The sequence below is a fragment of the Sebastes umbrosus genome, chromosome 18 (assembly GCF_015220745.1).
Source record: "Sebastes umbrosus isolate fSebUmb1 chromosome 18, fSebUmb1.pri, whole genome shotgun sequence".
Lineage (NCBI taxonomy): Eukaryota > Metazoa > Chordata > Actinopteri > Perciformes > Sebastidae > Sebastes > Sebastes umbrosus.
In genome coordinates this window covers 6,633,106-6,649,921 of record NC_051286.1, presented here as the reverse complement: position 1 = coordinate 6,649,921, position 16,816 = coordinate 6,633,106, and the positions used below count along the sequence as shown (strand labels likewise).

General features: G+C 38.9%; 1 protein-coding gene and 1 long non-coding RNA gene across 10 annotated transcripts; both read left to right on the top strand.

The window, feature by feature from the left end:
• The first annotated feature begins 697 nt into the window (after positions 1 to 697).
• On the top strand, positions 698 to 15,711 carry max (myc associated factor X). Of its 9 annotated transcripts, none has more exons than XM_037750630.1 (5): positions 698 to 866; positions 1,150 to 1,176; positions 10,938 to 11,045; positions 13,478 to 13,613; positions 14,099 to 15,711. In XM_037750630.1, exons 1-5 carry the CDS (start codon positions 831 to 833, stop codon positions 14,284 to 14,286), a joined length of 495 nt encoding a protein of 164 aa, XP_037606558.1. In that variant the 5' UTR covers positions 698 to 830; the 3' UTR covers positions 14,287 to 15,711. The 9 variants fall into 9 exon arrangements, with proteins under 9 accessions (XP_037606558.1, XP_037606553.1, XP_037606559.1 ...); XM_037750625.1 differs by having other exon boundaries at positions 10,938 to 11,099; XM_037750631.1 differs by having other exon boundaries at positions 699 to 866; positions 13,490 to 13,613.
• LOC119476945 lies at positions 2,578 to 3,633 on the top strand. Its single transcript, XR_005204138.1, has 2 exons — positions 2,578 to 3,429; positions 3,574 to 3,633. It is a non-coding gene; the product is annotated as an uncharacterized LOC119476945 (long non-coding RNA).
• Positions 15,712 to 16,816: the final 1,105 nt, after the last annotated feature.

The following is a 16,816-nucleotide window of genomic DNA, read 5'->3' as shown; positions in this document are numbered from 1 at the left end:
TATCTTAAAATTAAAATTCAGCTAAACAAATGTTATTAAGGCAGTACATTTAAATGATTTTTAGACTGTGAGTGAAAAATAAATAAAACATAAAGAAAAAATAAAATATATATTAAAATTAATTAATTAACTAATTGTTTCAGCTCAACAAATGTTATTAAAACAGTACATTTAAATGATTTTAGACTGTGGGTGAAAAATAAATAAAACATAAAATAAAAAATAAAAAATAAAAATAAAATAATTAGTAAATAGAGCTGAATTGGGCTGAGTTTTAGGCTATAAGAGAAAGAAACCACATGATTAGTGCACATTTATAGTGCTGTGTGGGTTTGTGCATTCTTAAAATCCACGTGTCTCAGCCATGGCCTTATTTAGCTCCTCTGACATACAAATATGACTCCAACTACAATCCCCATAATGCCTCTGAAGGGGGAAAATACGCTGTGACGTCAACAGCAAGCAAAAACAACTCCTGGATATTGTAGTTCACAATTACACCTTCCCCTTCTACTTCAATCATATTTAAGCAACATACTAATATTTTAACATCTCATTAATAACAAATATCTCTTTTTGAATCACTATAAATTAAAAAATACTTAAATAATGTCTGTTTTTTTTTAATGATTTACGATAAAACTGACTAAACTAACTACATTACCCAGACGCCCTAGAGGTATTGTGCAGGAGGTAGAGTCCACCTCGGGTCTTGTGTCCAGAGCGTTTTAAACAGTCTTGTCCGTCGGAGCGCTTCGCTCGGTGCTAAACTGATCCATGTGGTTGTTTTAAGCCTGCCGTCCCTTTAAACTAGACTATTATATCGAAGAATGAGTGATAACGATGATATCGAAGTCGATAGTGACGTGAGTATGACCACTTTTAAGCTCTTTACGGATGTTATATCTTCTGCTAGCTGACGGTTTTAGCTCAGTTAGCTCAGTTAGCTGCTAACTAGCTACCAACAAGCTAGCTGCTAGCTTCTCTTCTTGTCTTGGATTCTTGTTGTTAAACTGAGCCTTTCTTTCTTGCTTCAGAGCATTACAAACTATGCTTAATTATCTACTTTTCTTCAGCGTTTCTTCACAGTAAGAATTTGCTGAACAAGTTTTGGCTACAATTGTACTTTTTGTTCTGTTTCTTTTGCAGGAAGACTCGCCGAGATATCACTGTGTGGTGCGTAATAATGCTGCTTTGGGGGGATTTCTGTGTCCAAATAATGTTGCAAAAGTTGATTTCATATATCAATTCTTGCTTATTTTTTTGTGGTATTTAATTGAGTGATAATGCTATATTGTGGAGGTTGAAAGAGAATGTGAAAATGGATATTTAAGATTTTAAATTAATATATTTGTGCCATTTTTCTTGTTATATATATCAGAGCATGGATTGTTCCTTCAGTAGTTGATTTTTTTTGTGCCTAAATAATTTTGCAAAAGTTGATTTTATCCATCTATATTATGCACATTTTTGTGGTATTTAATCCAGTGGTAATGCTATACTGTGGAGGTTGAAAGAGAAGGTGAAAGTGTGGATATTTAGGTTTTAAATTAATATATTTGTGAAAATGTGTCACAATGTGGTTGCAATAGTTGATTTTATGCATCCATATTCTTGCTAATTTTTTGTGCTATTTAATTGAGTGGTAATGCTATATTGTGGAGGTTGAAAAACGAATGTGAAAGTGGATATTATAGGTTTTAAATTAATATATTTGTGCCATTTTTCTTGTTATATATCAGAGCATGGATTGTTCCTTCAGTAGTTGATTTTTTTTGTGCCTAAATAATTTTGCAAAAGTTGATTTTATCCATCTATATTATGCACATTTTTTGTGGTATTTAATTGAGTGGTAAGGTTAGTTGAAAGGGAATTTGAAAGTGGATATTTAGTTTTTAAATTAATATAATTGTGCCATTTTTCTTGTTATATATCAGAGCATGGATTGTTCCTTCAGTAGTTGATTTTTTTTATGTCTAAATAATTTTGCAAAAGTTGATTTTATCCATCTATATTCTTGCTTATTTTTCTCCGATTTAATTGAGTGGTTTTGCTATATTGTGGAGGTTGAAAGAGAAGTGTGGATATTTAGGTTTTAAATTAATATATTTGTGAAAATGTGTCACAATGTTGTTGCAAAAGTTGATTTTATCCATCTATATTATGCACATTTTTTGTGGTATTTAATTGAGTGGTAAGGTTAGTTGAAAGGGAATTTGAAAGTGGATATTTAGGTTTTAAATTAATATATTTGTGCCATTTTTCTTGTTATGTATCAGAGATTGTTCCTTCAGTAGTTGATTTTTTTGTGTCTAAATAATTTTGCAAAAGTTGATTTTTATCCATCTATATTATGCACATTTTTCTCCGATTTAATCGAGTGGTTATGTTATATTGTGGAGGTTTTAAATTAATATATTTGTGAAAATGTGTCACAATGTTGTTGCAAAAGTTGATTTTATCCATCTATATTATGCACATTTTTTATGGTATTTAATTGAGTGGTAAGGTTAGTTGAAAGGGAATGTGAAAGTGGATATTTAGGTTTTAAATTAATATATTTGTGCCCAATTTATTGTTATATATCAGAGCATGGATTGTTCCTTCAGTAGTTGATTTTTTTTGTGTCTAAATAATTTTGCAAAAGTTGATTTTATCCATCTATATTCTTGCTTATTTTTCTCCGATTTAATCGAGTGGTTATGTTATATTGTGGAGGTTTTAAATTAATATATTTGTGAAAATGTGTCACAATGTTGTTGCAAAAGTTGATTTTATCCATCTATATTATGCACATTTTTTGTGGTATTTAATTGAGTGGTAAGGTTAGTTGAAAGTGAATTTGAAAGTGGATATTTAGTTTTTAAATTAATATAATTGTGCCATGTTCTTGTTATATCAGAGCATGGATTGTTCCTTTTAGTAGTTGCATTGCAGGGTGTCACAATGTTGTTGCAAAAGTTGATTTTATCCATCATATTCTGCACATTTATTGTGGTATTTAATTGGATGGAAAGGTTAGCTGAAGAAGGAATGTGAAAGTGGATATTTTAGGTTTTAAATTAATATATTTGTGCCATTTTCTTCTTATATATCAGAGCATGGATTGTTCCTTCAGTAGTTGATTTTTTTGTGTCCAAATTAATGTTGAGAAAATGTGTCACAATGTTGTTGCAAAGTTGATTTATGCATCATATTCTGCTTATTTTTTGTGGTATTTAATTGAGTGGTAATGCTATATTGTGGAGGTTGAAAGAGAAGGTGAAAGTAGTGTGGATATTTAGGTTTTTAAATTAATATTTGTTTCTTGTTATATCAGAGCATGGATTGTTCCTTCAGTAGTGCATATATATCATATTCTTGCTTATTTTTTGTGGTATTTAATCGAGTGGTAATGCTATATTGTGGAGGTTGAAATAGAATAGGAAAGTACTGTGGATATTTATGTTTTATATTAATATTTGTGCCATTTTTCTTGTTATATATCAGAGCAGTGATTGTTCCTTTAGTAGTGCATATATCATTTTTGTGGTATTTAATCGAGTGGTAATGCTATATTGTGGAGGTTGAAAGAGAAAGTGAAAGTAGTGTGGATATTTAGGTTTTAAATTAATATATTTGTGCCATTTTCTTACATATCAGAGCATGGATTTTTCCTTCAGTAGTGCATATATATCATATTCTGCTTATTTTTAGTGGTATTTAATCGAGTGGTAAGGTTAGTTGAAAAAGGAATGTGAAAGTGGATATTTTAGGTTTTAAATTACTATTTGTGCAATTTTCTTGTTATATATCAGAGCATGGATTGTTCCTTTTAGTAGTTGCATTGCAGGGTATCCCCCATCCTGTGCGTAATGCTGCCATAGGGAGACGGTGACACAACATCTATATTTAGACCAAAAGCTTTATCCTGCTACAAAGCCTTTATTGTTGCATGCTTTATTATATTTTTCCTTGTTAATGCACAGCTTTCTGTGCTCTGTTAGTCGCTCCGAGTCGTTTAAGACCACCCTTCCTTCCCCTATGGTCCACCTCACACCACGGGGGTTCCGCTCGTGATCAGGTTTTGCAAATTACACATCTAGGTCAGTAAAAGAGAGACACGTTTTGTGCTGCATTCATGATGGTGATGATGATGATGCAGAGGAAGAAGGTGTTGCGTGTGTGTGTTTAGAGGAGCCGCGCCTGCATCTCTCGGACGAGGCTTCGTGTCAGGAAGAGGGTGCTGCGGGATGTTTTCCTGTGTTGCAGCCAGTGATTAGAGCCATCTTCTCTCTACAGGCCACTAAATGAATGACGTATAGCTGCATCAGTGTATCGGCGAGAAAAACACCCCATGCACGACTCTGGTTGATGCACACAGAGGCATGACGACTCACCTCCAGTCAAGATAACAAGGCCATTTAGCAAACAATGCATTTTAGCATATGCATTAGTGATATTAACATAGAAAGAGCTTTTTATTCTCCTAGTGCCCTCCAACAGACCTTTCTTTCCCAGCCTCAACCACAGAGCCACATAAGAAAAAAATTATTTGATTTGATTACCGAAGCTATAAACATAAAATATGTATGTCCTGATGGCGGTTTGTGTCCCTCAGAGAGTCGATGGCTGCATATCTTGTACTAAATGAATTAGAAGAAGCCTTAAATTCTGCACGTATATTATATATTAAGGCTTTGGCAACATTGCTCTAATTGAATTGAATATACAAATAGATGATTTGAGGAAATATCTAATTGCGTTCGTAAGGGATAATGCACAGCGAGCCGGTCATTGTTGAGAAATAATTAATTTATTTCCGTTTATTTCACAACAATGACCCGCTAGCTATACATTATCCTGCCTATTACACGGTTACTTATCAATAATTTGACACCAAATACGGTCCACCAGAGTCCGACGTCAGAACTGCGGCCATAGCAACGGTCTGTTATACATAGCAACGGTTTACTATAAAGAAATAACAGACTGTACAACACCGTGATTGACCAATCAGAATCGAGTATTCAACAAAACCATGTAATAAAGCTTGTTTAAATTGCGACTCTCGCGATTTCAAAATTGCACTTTTTCAAATTTTGATATAAAAACGTATCATTCAGCTCTGCATACAAGCATAAAAATACAATCTTTAAACTCTAAAGGTGGGTTCAGATATACTGTATATATGAATGCTTTGGCAACATAATTGAATATACTAATAGATGATTTGAGGAAATATCTAATTGCGTCAACAGCCAGTTTAAACTTTCACGTGCTACAGCTTGTTAACACAATGTCAATTATATGTTATGAATTTAATAGCCTTTTCGATATAAAAACATCATTCAGCCCTGCATACAACAAGCATAAAGATAACATGTTTATGCACTAATGGTGTGTACAGACAGTCTGGCAGACATTTAATAGGTTTCCAGACCCAGACAGTGGGTCTGTTGTCTTCGTTGGTGAGATAAGAGACCGACAGTCTGCACTGTCATGTGTTAGACTCGAATAGAGAGATAAAACATTAAGTCGATTGACAGAAAGCGTATCGGCATGAATTTAGATAATCGATGAAGTCATTTTATCTGCCACTTTTGAAATCTACGAGCTAAAAGAAGGAGTAACATTTTAGCTCTGATGTCATTCAATGTCCAATATATTTTACACAACAAAACATATGCATGGTAAATTACAGTGTTATACTTATAGTGGTTATTTGCACAAAAACACAATTGAAATGATTAGCAAATTGTATTTTTATTTAAATATTTGCTTTGATTAAAAGAAAATCGTGGCATCAGTAGTAGTAGGTGTCATTTGCCCAGCTGGAACTTCTGGTTTATCGGTGTGTTTCACCGTTATTAGTGCAAGAAGGCGGTTTTCAACGTTCTCCACCAAGTGTAGGCTTTCATGCAGAGAATGTGAGACGGCCCCTCAGTAGCCGGGAAGCAGCGACTACCAGCTCTTCCACTCAGCACCTGCAGCAGTTATGTAATGTTATGGTCAGGTATGAATAGAACGGAGGGAGCAGCAGCTCAGCTGAAAAAGGTATCGGTTTTATGATGAACTGATAACGGCTGCACTTAGGTAATTGGACACCTGTTTTTCATGGTGATTGATGTGCTCAACAACACAGATAGCTTATAGCAGAAGAAGAACAAGTCTGAGTACAATTAACTGTATTTATAAAGGCAGTTTGATATCAGTGAACCTTCACAGGATATTGGATTTTGTGATTTATATTTATATTTATGCCGTTAAACTTCTGCGGGTAAATTAGGGAGCTTTCACAAGCCAACATTTGGTCAGTTTTTCCCTGATTCCCTGCATAGAGCTGGCCACTCTGGAGACGAAAAAGATAAATTTGCTCCTTCATACACGCCCCTCAGCAAATACTTTTTTTATTTGGTCCACTTTAATGTGTGCACTGCGAAACCGAACCAGACTAAATAGAAAACTAACCTATCACTCTGATTCGGACTAGCCAAACGGACTATGGCTCGTGAAAGCGCCCCTTAGACCGTTGTGCACAATGCTGCAAATCAACAGGAAGGAATTCTTAATGACAATACTTTATTTTTATATGATCATTTTCAGCATTGTGATAAAGTACCTTGATTTATAAAGTATTTAACATGCTGGATTATTAAAAAAAACACATTCCTGTCTGGCTAGTTTATACGCCCAACAGAAAATTTAGGCTACTTTATCACAACGTGTTTTGATATTGTGGTATAAAATCACATATACCATGATCAAGAATGTTATCCATGTCACCCAATTTTTGTAGCAGAGGTGGTAAGCCACCCAGACCCTGATGCATCTCATCTTATGATCCATTTAGTCGTATATACAACAGCCACACGTATTAAATACATATAAATATGTCATTTGCTGTGTGAAACAGAATCTCTTCCCTGAAAATGTATGTTTTATGTCATAAAAGTATACAGAGGTTGCCCAACTCCACTGTAAAACACTGCGGCAAGAATAGCTGAATTCTTTAAAAACACATTTAAAACGTCCCTCTCTAATTATTGTGTGATTTCACAGAGAAAACCTTCAAACTAGTGATATTTAGAAGTAGCCTGTGTCCACATTAAATCACCCAGGGCACTTAATGTCCATAATTGCCCAGTAATTGCGTATGGAGCAGCTCCAGAGAGCAGTGCTTAAATACATTCTCGGATCTTAATTACCTTTCAAAGATTAATGATATTCAGTGCAGTGCCTGATTTAAAGAAGTGTTTTTAAGAGTTAAAACAAATTTTCAGCTGATCACATGCTCAAATATGTTTTGTGAGTATTGTGTGTCACCAAATGTGCCCAATAGAACATGAAACTGTAACGCTAAAGGCAAAACAAAGAAGAAAACACGGCGAAAGATTAGAGCTGCAATGATTAATTGATTATTTGCCAATTATTTTGATAATCGATTAATCGGTTTTAGTAATTTTAAGGCGGAAAAAAAACTCAAAATTCTCTGATTCCAGCTTCTTAAAAGTGAATATGTTCTGGTTTCTTTACTCCTCTATGACAGTAAACTGAATATCTTTGAGTTGTGGACAAAACAAGACATTTGAGGACGTCATCTTGGGCTTTGGGAAACACGATTTTCTGACATTTTATAGACCAAACACCTAATTGATTAATCGAGAAAATAATCGACAAATTAATTGACAATGAAAATAAAGTTTAGTTGTAGCCCTGCAAAAGATACAAATTCAATCAAACATGAGATCTGGAAATGCAGAAACAAAACATATAAATGCAGTAAAACAAACTATAAATAACATAAAGCACAAACTAATGTGTTGCATATAAAATTGAAGCATGACACAGGATTAAAAAAATAGGCACAAAAAATGAATATAACTTCATATCTTTACAATACAATACAAAATGTGTGTAACGGAGCTGATCCGATTTTTAGAACTACTAATGCCAAGATTTTTTTAATCAATAAAAATACAATAATTTATTTCCTAATCATTTGAATTGTGTGTTTTTTATGCAAATAACCACTATAGATGACTATAACAAAGTAAAAGGATATCATTTAAATTAAAAAACAATGACAAAAACGATCTGTATCGGCCGATATGGCTCATCGACGATCGGCAGTCTGTATCTGCGGCAAAAAAAACGTCATCGGGGAATCTCTAAAAGTTATATTTGCTCCCTTTGTTTTCTGCTGATCTGATCCGTGACTCAAAGCTGTGATCCGATCCGTGAGTTTTGTGATCCGTTGCACTCCTACTTTACAATAGAGGCAAAGTCTGAAATGTATTCTTTATTATATTATAATCCAGTGTCTTCAGTCCAGGAAATCAGCCACATGTACTTTTTAAACCTCGTCTCTATTCACTGAAACCGTGCTTATCACAATGGCTACCAGACTTGTAATTGCACATACCATCAATACCAGTCATGTGTTTGTTTGTGCCAGGGTTAATGGAGGGAGTGGAGTGGCTTTGTGTGTGATACCAGGAGGAGGAGGAGGAGGAGGTAGAGGAGGCACATGGTCCTCGTGGATTTGTCTCCTGGATGGTTTGTGGCTCTTGTGCAACAGGCCGCAGGAGCTGCTGTCACCATGCCAGCCAGAATAATCACAAAGTGGGCATTGTGAGAGCTACGTAGTGAATTTTGATAGTGTTTTTTTATTAGGGTGTCAGTTTCATATCCGTGGTGTTAAGTCTGATAGTTTACGTTGTAGGATTTTCTTGTTTTCTAGCATTAAATTGCTAAATAACAGCTTGTATTTGTTCCAGATGTTGGTAACTGAGTCACACTTAACACCAAACATATGACACGCTGAAGGCGCGTCTTAACCTGTCTCACTTGTGGCTACTTTGGACAGAAATGAGTCAGATGATACCAGGTCACGTGACTTCTTCTTCTTCTACCTCGTCTCCCACCGTGCGGTTTCAGTGCTGATATTTAATTGTTGGAGGTGTGTGTGTGAAGCGAGATGATCAGTCAGGCTTTGTTTGGGGGGCTGGACTTGATGTCTCAGCCTGGTGACAGCGTGGATTAGACCGGAGTCAGATTGTGATTGGAGGCTGTGTGATGGTTTGGCCTAAAAACAGGTCGAACTACAGGCTGCAAACTGATCTCCTGCCTGCCTCTGGTCATGTGATTATGGCAGCCATCTTATGCCTTTACAGTCTAATTACAATACTAATGTGTGGAGGCTGTTAGATGCTGTTGTATTAACCTCTGCATGTTAATTCGGGATGCATAAATTGAGGATTGGGTTGTTATTTAACTTGGCTAAAGACGTGGAAAATGTGGTTTGATGCAGCCTGGAATTATATACTATGAATGAGTTCAATATGATTAAAGCTGTGTAATGTAGAGGACATACTGGAAAAGGCAGTTTATAAACCTTTAATCTTAAACTACAAGATGCTCCAAAAGTACCCTAATCAATTTAAATTTCATGAGCTCTTTGTTGTCGGTCGTTGTGCTGTCGGTGTAATCCTCATGCTCTTGTCTTCCGCCCACCTCCTTCTCACACCGTCTGAATGACTTGAGTTTCTTGACTTTGGCCCCGGTCATGAATTTGAACTGCCACTCCCGTGAGCTCCTGCAGAGAAGGAGGGACAGAAATGAGGGGCGTTGGGTTGGGTTGGGTCACATTGAAGGAGGGGGATGGAGGCTCAGGAGGAGGCCGAAAGACACAAAAGCCACTGAATGCATTAACTTCTTGAGATGGAAATTTAACTTAAGTGTAGATGTTTGTACACTTTAGTGGGCCTTTTTACCGCGAGGCTGCTGGTGGTTATCGGGTGGTTGGCTGGAGTGCTGACACTCAGTTACTCAGGCGACAGAAGATTAATCAATCACATGTCTGATTAATGATTATTAGGGCTGGGCAATGTATCAATATTAAAACTATTGTGATATAAGACTAGATATCGTCTGAGAGTTTGGATATCGTAATATTGTAATAAGTGTTGTCTTTTCTTGGTTTTAAAGGCTGCATTACAGTGAAGTGATGTCATTTTCTGAACTTACCAGACTGTTCTAGCTGTTCTATTATTTGTCTTTACCCACTTAGTCATTATATCCACATTACTGATGACTATTTATCAGAAATCTCATTGTGTAAATATTTTGTTGTGTGAAAATGATTGTTAGTTGGAGTTCTGATGTCATCTTGTTGATGTTGGCTTCTTACTAAAAATCAGATACTAGCTAGCCATTGATGTTCACACCTGATATGATGGATATAAAGAAAATTGTATATATATATATATATTTATTAGGGCTGTCAAAGTTAACGCGATAACGTGCAAACGCAAATTCGTTTTGATGCAACTAATTTCTTAAACACATTAACGCAACTTGCGATTTTTAGGTTATAGTGGGTTTTGTTGTAAAGCTTGAGTGAAGATACTGGTATCATATGAAAATAGAAAAACCTAAGGAATCCATTGGTACCAACCATGTCATACTAGCTTGTCGAGAACAAGGTTAAATAACGTTCCGAACTTGTGCAAAACCTTGGCGAGGAAAAACTGTCATGGCCATTTTCAAAGGGGTCCCTTGACCTCTGACCTCCAGATATGTGAATGTAAATGGGTTCTACGGGTACCCACGAGTCTCCCCTTTACAGACATGCCCACTTTATGATAATAACTTGCAGTTTGGGGCAAGTCATAGTCAAGTCAGCAATAGCTGGACAATATTTGTCATTGTTGTTAATTGATTTTCGGATAAAAAATGTGCAATTAATCATGATTAAACATTTTAATCGATTGACAGCCCTTATGTATATTTTAGTTTGAATGATAATTTCTCCACTGCATTAAAACCACAATGACAGTGTTGTTGTTGTGAAGGCAGCAGAGCGGTTTGCGTAGGAGGACGAGGGACGCCCGCTGTCCTCTACCCACGCTGCTCTGCTGTCAGGCTAAAGGGCCTTGTGACTCTTCTCATTGCAGGCTGACAAACGGGCACACCACAATGCGCTGGAGCGCAAACGTAGGGATCACATCAAAGACAGCTTTCACAGCCTCCGGGACTCTGTACCCGCCCTGCAGGGAGAAAAGGTTGGTAAAGCTCAGCCTGCAAGTCCTCCAGGCACACGATGTTCAGGCTCTCATGTAAGGAATTTTTGCTCTTTTGCCATGTTTTTGCTGAAAGGTGAAGTATGACATGTTCTGTGTGAAAGGAGTTGTAGGGATGAGTGCATTAATGCTTTCTTGTGTGAACGTACAGGGGTGCAGATGTGTAATGTGTGTGTGGGTATGTCAGTGGAGAGAAAAGGCTGAAGGGACTGGGAGGGGGGCAGATGGTGGTCGAGTGCCGATTGGCAGCAGCAACACAGTGATGCAGTCTAAATACTTGGACCAGCGTCAGGAAGTTATTATGAGGAAATTTTATTGCTCTCTTCCTGTTTTGACATCCGTGACATTGAGAGCATTTTGAGGGCTGGTTCAGTAACTGGGCACACAGGGAGTTATTTTCCCCTAAAAGACCAGTTCATGACTCTGACACAGCGTGAAGGGCGGGGGTTGGAGGGGGGGCTTATGAGATGATGTTTGCTGATCATTTGTAAGAAGTGTTGGGTTACAGCTGCCTCGGTGCTCGACCTCCGCCTCTCTCCCAGGACCGCACTGCTATTATAGCTCTGTTTTAGAGCCAACATGCAGAGGAAACCAAATATGAAGAGACTTATTAGGGCTGGGTACTCAGTACGTTTTGTTACAGACTGAAATGTGTCTGCAGCATCGAGTTTACAAGACTGACAAGCACTTAAAGCTGGAGTTGAATATCCGGTGTGACTTGTAATCTTGTCTCCTTCTTTAATGAGACAGTTATTGATTTTAATCCAAATTTGGCCATTTTTACACCATTTTATTTGGGCAAACTCCTTGTTTCTATAAGCAAATTGTTTGCTGAGGTGGTGACACATCTCATCTTGCGATCAGTTTATGAAGTAGATCGCGGCCTTAACAGTAATCACACTCAAACTTCTAAGAACTAGTTGATTATTCAACTAATTTGCAACCATCCTCATTTTGCCTTTAAAAATAAACGATAGACTGCTTAATTTTTGGAACGAGGTGACAGCTAAATAAATGGTTTCGTAAAGTTCTACTGCGCTACGTACACCCGCATCACGCATTGTGCAAAGCAACACACAAGTGTATGGTGTAAAACAGGCCTATGCATGTGATATGAGCGCACAGAACAGTATTTCACGAGCGGAAAAGCATTTCTGCTCCGCGTGCACAAATGCAATGCAACAAGTGCAACCATCCCTACGCGCTCGCAACTGTTCCAACACTCACTCGCTGATCAAGTTGATATTTGAGACTTTGGAGGCGGGGATGGAATAGATAGCTGGTGTCCAATGCTAATGGTCATCATACACTTACAAGAATGTGACCACACAAAATTTTAACTCACACACTCGCAAAAAAATTATCACATGTGAAACCATTTTGGTTGTAGTCTGAAACTTGGATATCGTATCCACACAAATATAGAAATGTTTCAAATGATACCCAGCCCTAATGAGTACAAATCTCACTGATACTGCTGCTGATATTAAGATAATGAATGGCCCCAACAAGTAGCTCAAGGACACAAGGTAAGCTCTGTAGCAACATTAATTAGAGATGGAGCAAATTAGGGATGCACCGATACCACTTGTTTTCAGACCGAGTACAAGTACTTACATTTGGGTACTTGCCGATACCGAGTACCAATACGAGTACTTCTCTCTACCAAAAGACCGTCGTTAACAGCCAACTGGTGGGTGTGAGCGACACACGGCAGGCTGGGGAGTCCCGCATACGAGGCGGAGCGCCGCGAAAGGCTCATGGCGAAGGTGGCTCGCGGCCGCAGCTTTACAGCGCTACCCGCCCGGCCCTCGCTGCACCGCGGACAAAGGGTTCGCTGCGCCCTCTCTCCCCGCCGGGGACGGCCCCCTGCTCCCGGTGCGACTGGCGACCGGGGCAGACTGTTTTCAGTGTGCCCCAACTGCGTCGTGCCGCGAGATCGGGGCTTGGCCCATGTAAAAGGCGCTAGGGGTCTGAGGCGATGTCGGCAACCCACCCGACCCGTCTTGAAACATGGACCAAGGAGTCTAACGCACGCGCGAGTCAGAAGGTGCAAGCAAAACCCAACGGCACAATGAAAGTGAGGGCCGGTGCGCACCGGCTGAGGTGGGATCTCAGCCCATCGGGGTCGGGCGCACCACCGTAAAGTGGTATCGGAGCCGTTTTGCGAGTACGAGTACATGAGCAAAGTATCGGACCCGGTACCCGATGCTGGTATCTGTGCATCCCTAAATGTTTGTTAATGTTGTTACAGATTCGTCAGCTAGCGGGCCGCAGCAGTAAAGTGTCAGACTGTGTTTGATTTCTTCTGCAGTAATATTAAAAGATGAATTGATGAATGATGATTTTTGATGATTGGAAGTGTCTGTATACATGCGTCACTGCTTCATTTTTGCATGTGTCACTAACAGCAGTCTACCAAACAGGCGTCTCGAGCTCAAATCCTAGACAAAGCCACAGAGTACATCCAATACATGCGGCGAAAAAATCACACGCACCAGCAGGACATCGACGACCTGAAGAGGCAGAACGCACTGCTGGAGCAGCAAGGTAACAACCGCGTACCGTTACTGTCACAGGTTATCTTCAAGTCAGGGATACTCTACATGACATTTAAACTGATTATACCACCATTATTGTTTTCAGAGCTTAGTTTCTGAGCTAGTTTGAGTTTTAGCAAATCAAATTTGAGCCGCTACAGTCAGTGAGAGTGGAAGAAGGGAGGGTGAGGAAATGCTTCACCGCCATGTTTGTTTTGGTTGCATGTTTTAGTGATTGTAGTGATAAAAGAGCCTGTGTGTGAATAGTTTGAGATCCCAATCTCCACATCAAAGTGTTTTATTCCACAACAACATCAGACAAGCCAAGGTTTAGCCTCCTCTCGTAGTTTAACGTAGCTTTTATAACTCTGTGGTTTTCATTATGTTCAGTAATGTAATGTCATTTTGAAATCCTGCTGTTTGTCTTCCTCCTCCTCCTCCTCCTCCTCCTCCTCCTCCTCCTCCGTTCATGTTTGTTCTGGTGTGTTTGTGCAGTCCGCGCTCTGGAGAAGGTGAAGGGCTCCGCCCAGCTCCAGGCCAGCTACTCGTCGTCCGACAGCAGCCTGTACACCAACCCCAAAGGCAGCGCCGTGTCGGCGTTCGACGGGGGCTCTGACTCGAGCTCCGAGTCCGAAGCCGAGGAGCCGCCCAACAGGAAGAAGCTGCGCGTGGAGGCCAGCTAGAGAGCCGGGGCGGTTAAAACCTGGCCAAGGTCCGAGGAGGCGGCGGCAGCGGGGCTCAAAAGGAGGGCAAGAGGAAATGCAGCCTTCAAAGCTCTCGAGGCTCATCGACCCCTCCCCCCCCCATTTCATACCACCATCACCGTCCTCCTCGCTCTCTCTCCTCCATCTGTGGGTGGGCTCGCACTGGAGACTCATGACCCCGCTAACCTCCTCACACCGCCGCCACCATTGTCTCCGTTTCCACCCGATCTCCAAGAACAGGAGGGAGGAAGTCAGCAGGGTGGAAGATGACTGCTTCAATCCATGTAGAGAGCTTCAGGTTTTTTCCCCCTTCCCATCCCATCCCTCTCTTTCTCTCTTTTCTTTGGTATTCCCCCCTTCCTCCTCCTCTGGCAACATCTACAATCCAAAACCCAAAAAGAGGCAGCTTGGCTACTTAAGGACTTGATGCTTTTTTTGTACCCTCAATAAAGCCCCTCTTCCTCCCCGGGTTGTTTTTTGGGGGGGAAGGGCGCTCCTGGCGTACTCCAAGCACTGCTACATTATATATTTTAGTTTTTTTGGTTTATTTTGTTATTCTTGATAAAAAAAAAAACTGTTTAGAATCTACACACACACACACCTAGATAAATCGTCCCCGAGAAGTTTACCTTTTTAAAACAAAAAAACATTTGTAGCTTAACTTTTTTTCCACTAAAGAATGTGAATTTGAAGCAAATGTTTAAAGTGACACCTCAGGCCCACTGGATTGCAGATGTTTTCTGCCTGACACGTTTGTTAACACAAGATATTAAAAAAAAAAAGAAAAGAAAAGAAAACTCCTTTTGTTGAAATTGATGTTTTGAAGGAGAATTATCCTAAACTTGTATCGTATTTTGTCCTTTAGCTTGAAGTAGTGGATGACTTTAGGTGGCTGAATACGTTAGGCATCTCGTTTTATATATTATAAAAAAAAAGCATTGATTGGATGTTTTCAAGTTCTAAAAGTATGTTATGCATTTTGTAGTAATCTCACGAGTCATGGGGGAAAAAAATGCCAATTTGTCACATGTAGTTTTCCTTAAGGGTATGAAATAGGTATTGAATGTCAAGAGGTAGCTCCCGTCTTTTTGCAGTACAAGGAAGCGAAATAATTCCCTGTCGATGTGTCGTGCTTTACACAGTAAAAATCAATGTTGCTGAATCCCCCCTCTTCCCCCCAAGGAAAAAAAGGAAGCATTTTGCGTGTCTAGGAAACGTGTGTGTATGTATATTGTTTCCATTTTATTTCCATTTAGGAGGATATAATTAGTGTAATAGGTCTTTGTTTGTCCGATTCCATTCCATGGAAATTACAAGTATGTTGTACATACTGCCAACAATTGTCTTGCAAGTTGAGGCCTACCTTTACTATGAGACTATAAAATAAACTATTTTATCCTTTAACACGCCCCCTGTGCTTATTTAGCCGTCAGACCAAAGTGTTCAAATGTCGCACAACATTTCCTGTCATGTTTAAAAAAATAGGTTTCAGTGTTAATGATGGGTTTCTCACATTATAATCAGTCACCTTTAACAACGATTTTCATGGCTGGATGTGCTTCGGTGCACAACTTCAGGTTTTTCTGGTTTCCAGTGATGCTGGCAGGTGTCTAGATAAAGACCTTATGTCTTATGTAACTTTTCTCCCCCTTTACACTGGTGTCGTTTTTAACTATGTGGAGGGGGAGAAAAAAACAAACTGGGCCAGCTGATGTTTTCATGTATGAGCAACAGCCAACCTACTTCCAGTTTGCACACGGCGAATCTGTCTTTTCTTATTTCCCGTCGTAGCGTGGAAGAATCCAAGTTCCCCTGTAGCAGCCCATGCTGACCCCAAAAAAGGAAGTCTAAAATGTTTTAATTATTCGGATGTTTCATGTTTTATTTACGGAGTGAAACGGTTATGTTCAGTAAGTTTGATTTAAATGGAGCTCCTCTGGAAACCGACGGCTGCTTTTAAACCAAACTAGAGCTGAAACGATTAGTCGAATAATCGCGAAGTTGATTGACAGAATTCATCATTTGAAACTAGAGAACCTAATGAATCCATTGGTACCAACCATGTCATGCTAGCTTGTCACGAAGGAGGCTAAATGACGCTCCAAACTTGCACTAAATTTTGGTGAGAAAAAACTGGCATGGCCATTTTCAAAGGGGTCCCTTGACCTCTGACCTCAAGATATGTGAATGTAAATGGGTTCTATGAGGTTTTCTGGACAATATTTGATATTGTTTTGTGTTAATTGATTTCCAATAATAAATATATACATACGTTTGTAAACTTACATAGATACTACTTTAATCGATTGACAGCCCTAGTTCTAAGACATAATATTGGGTTTAAGGAATTAGTAAAGGGCATTTCTTCTTGTACTATTTTGACATTTTATAGACCAAACTGATTAATCAAGACAGTAAATCTAGAGCTGCAACGATTAGTCGACTAATCGATTAGTCGATCGCCAGAAAAATAGTCGGCAACTATTTTTATAATTGATTAATTGTTAAA

Excerpts from the sequence above, each read along its gene's own strand:
- max (XM_037750624.1), top strand. The coding sequence starts at position 831 with ATGAGTGATAACGATGATATCGAAGTCGATAGTGAC. Across the intron at positions 867-1,149 it reads ATATCGAAGTCGATAGTGAC|GAAGACTCGCCGAGATATCA; the intron begins GTGAGTATGACC and ends TTTCTTTTGCAG. Across the intron at positions 1,177-10,937 it reads CGCCGAGATATCACTGTGTG|GCTGACAAACGGGCACACCA; the intron begins GTGCGTAATAAT and ends TTCTCATTGCAG.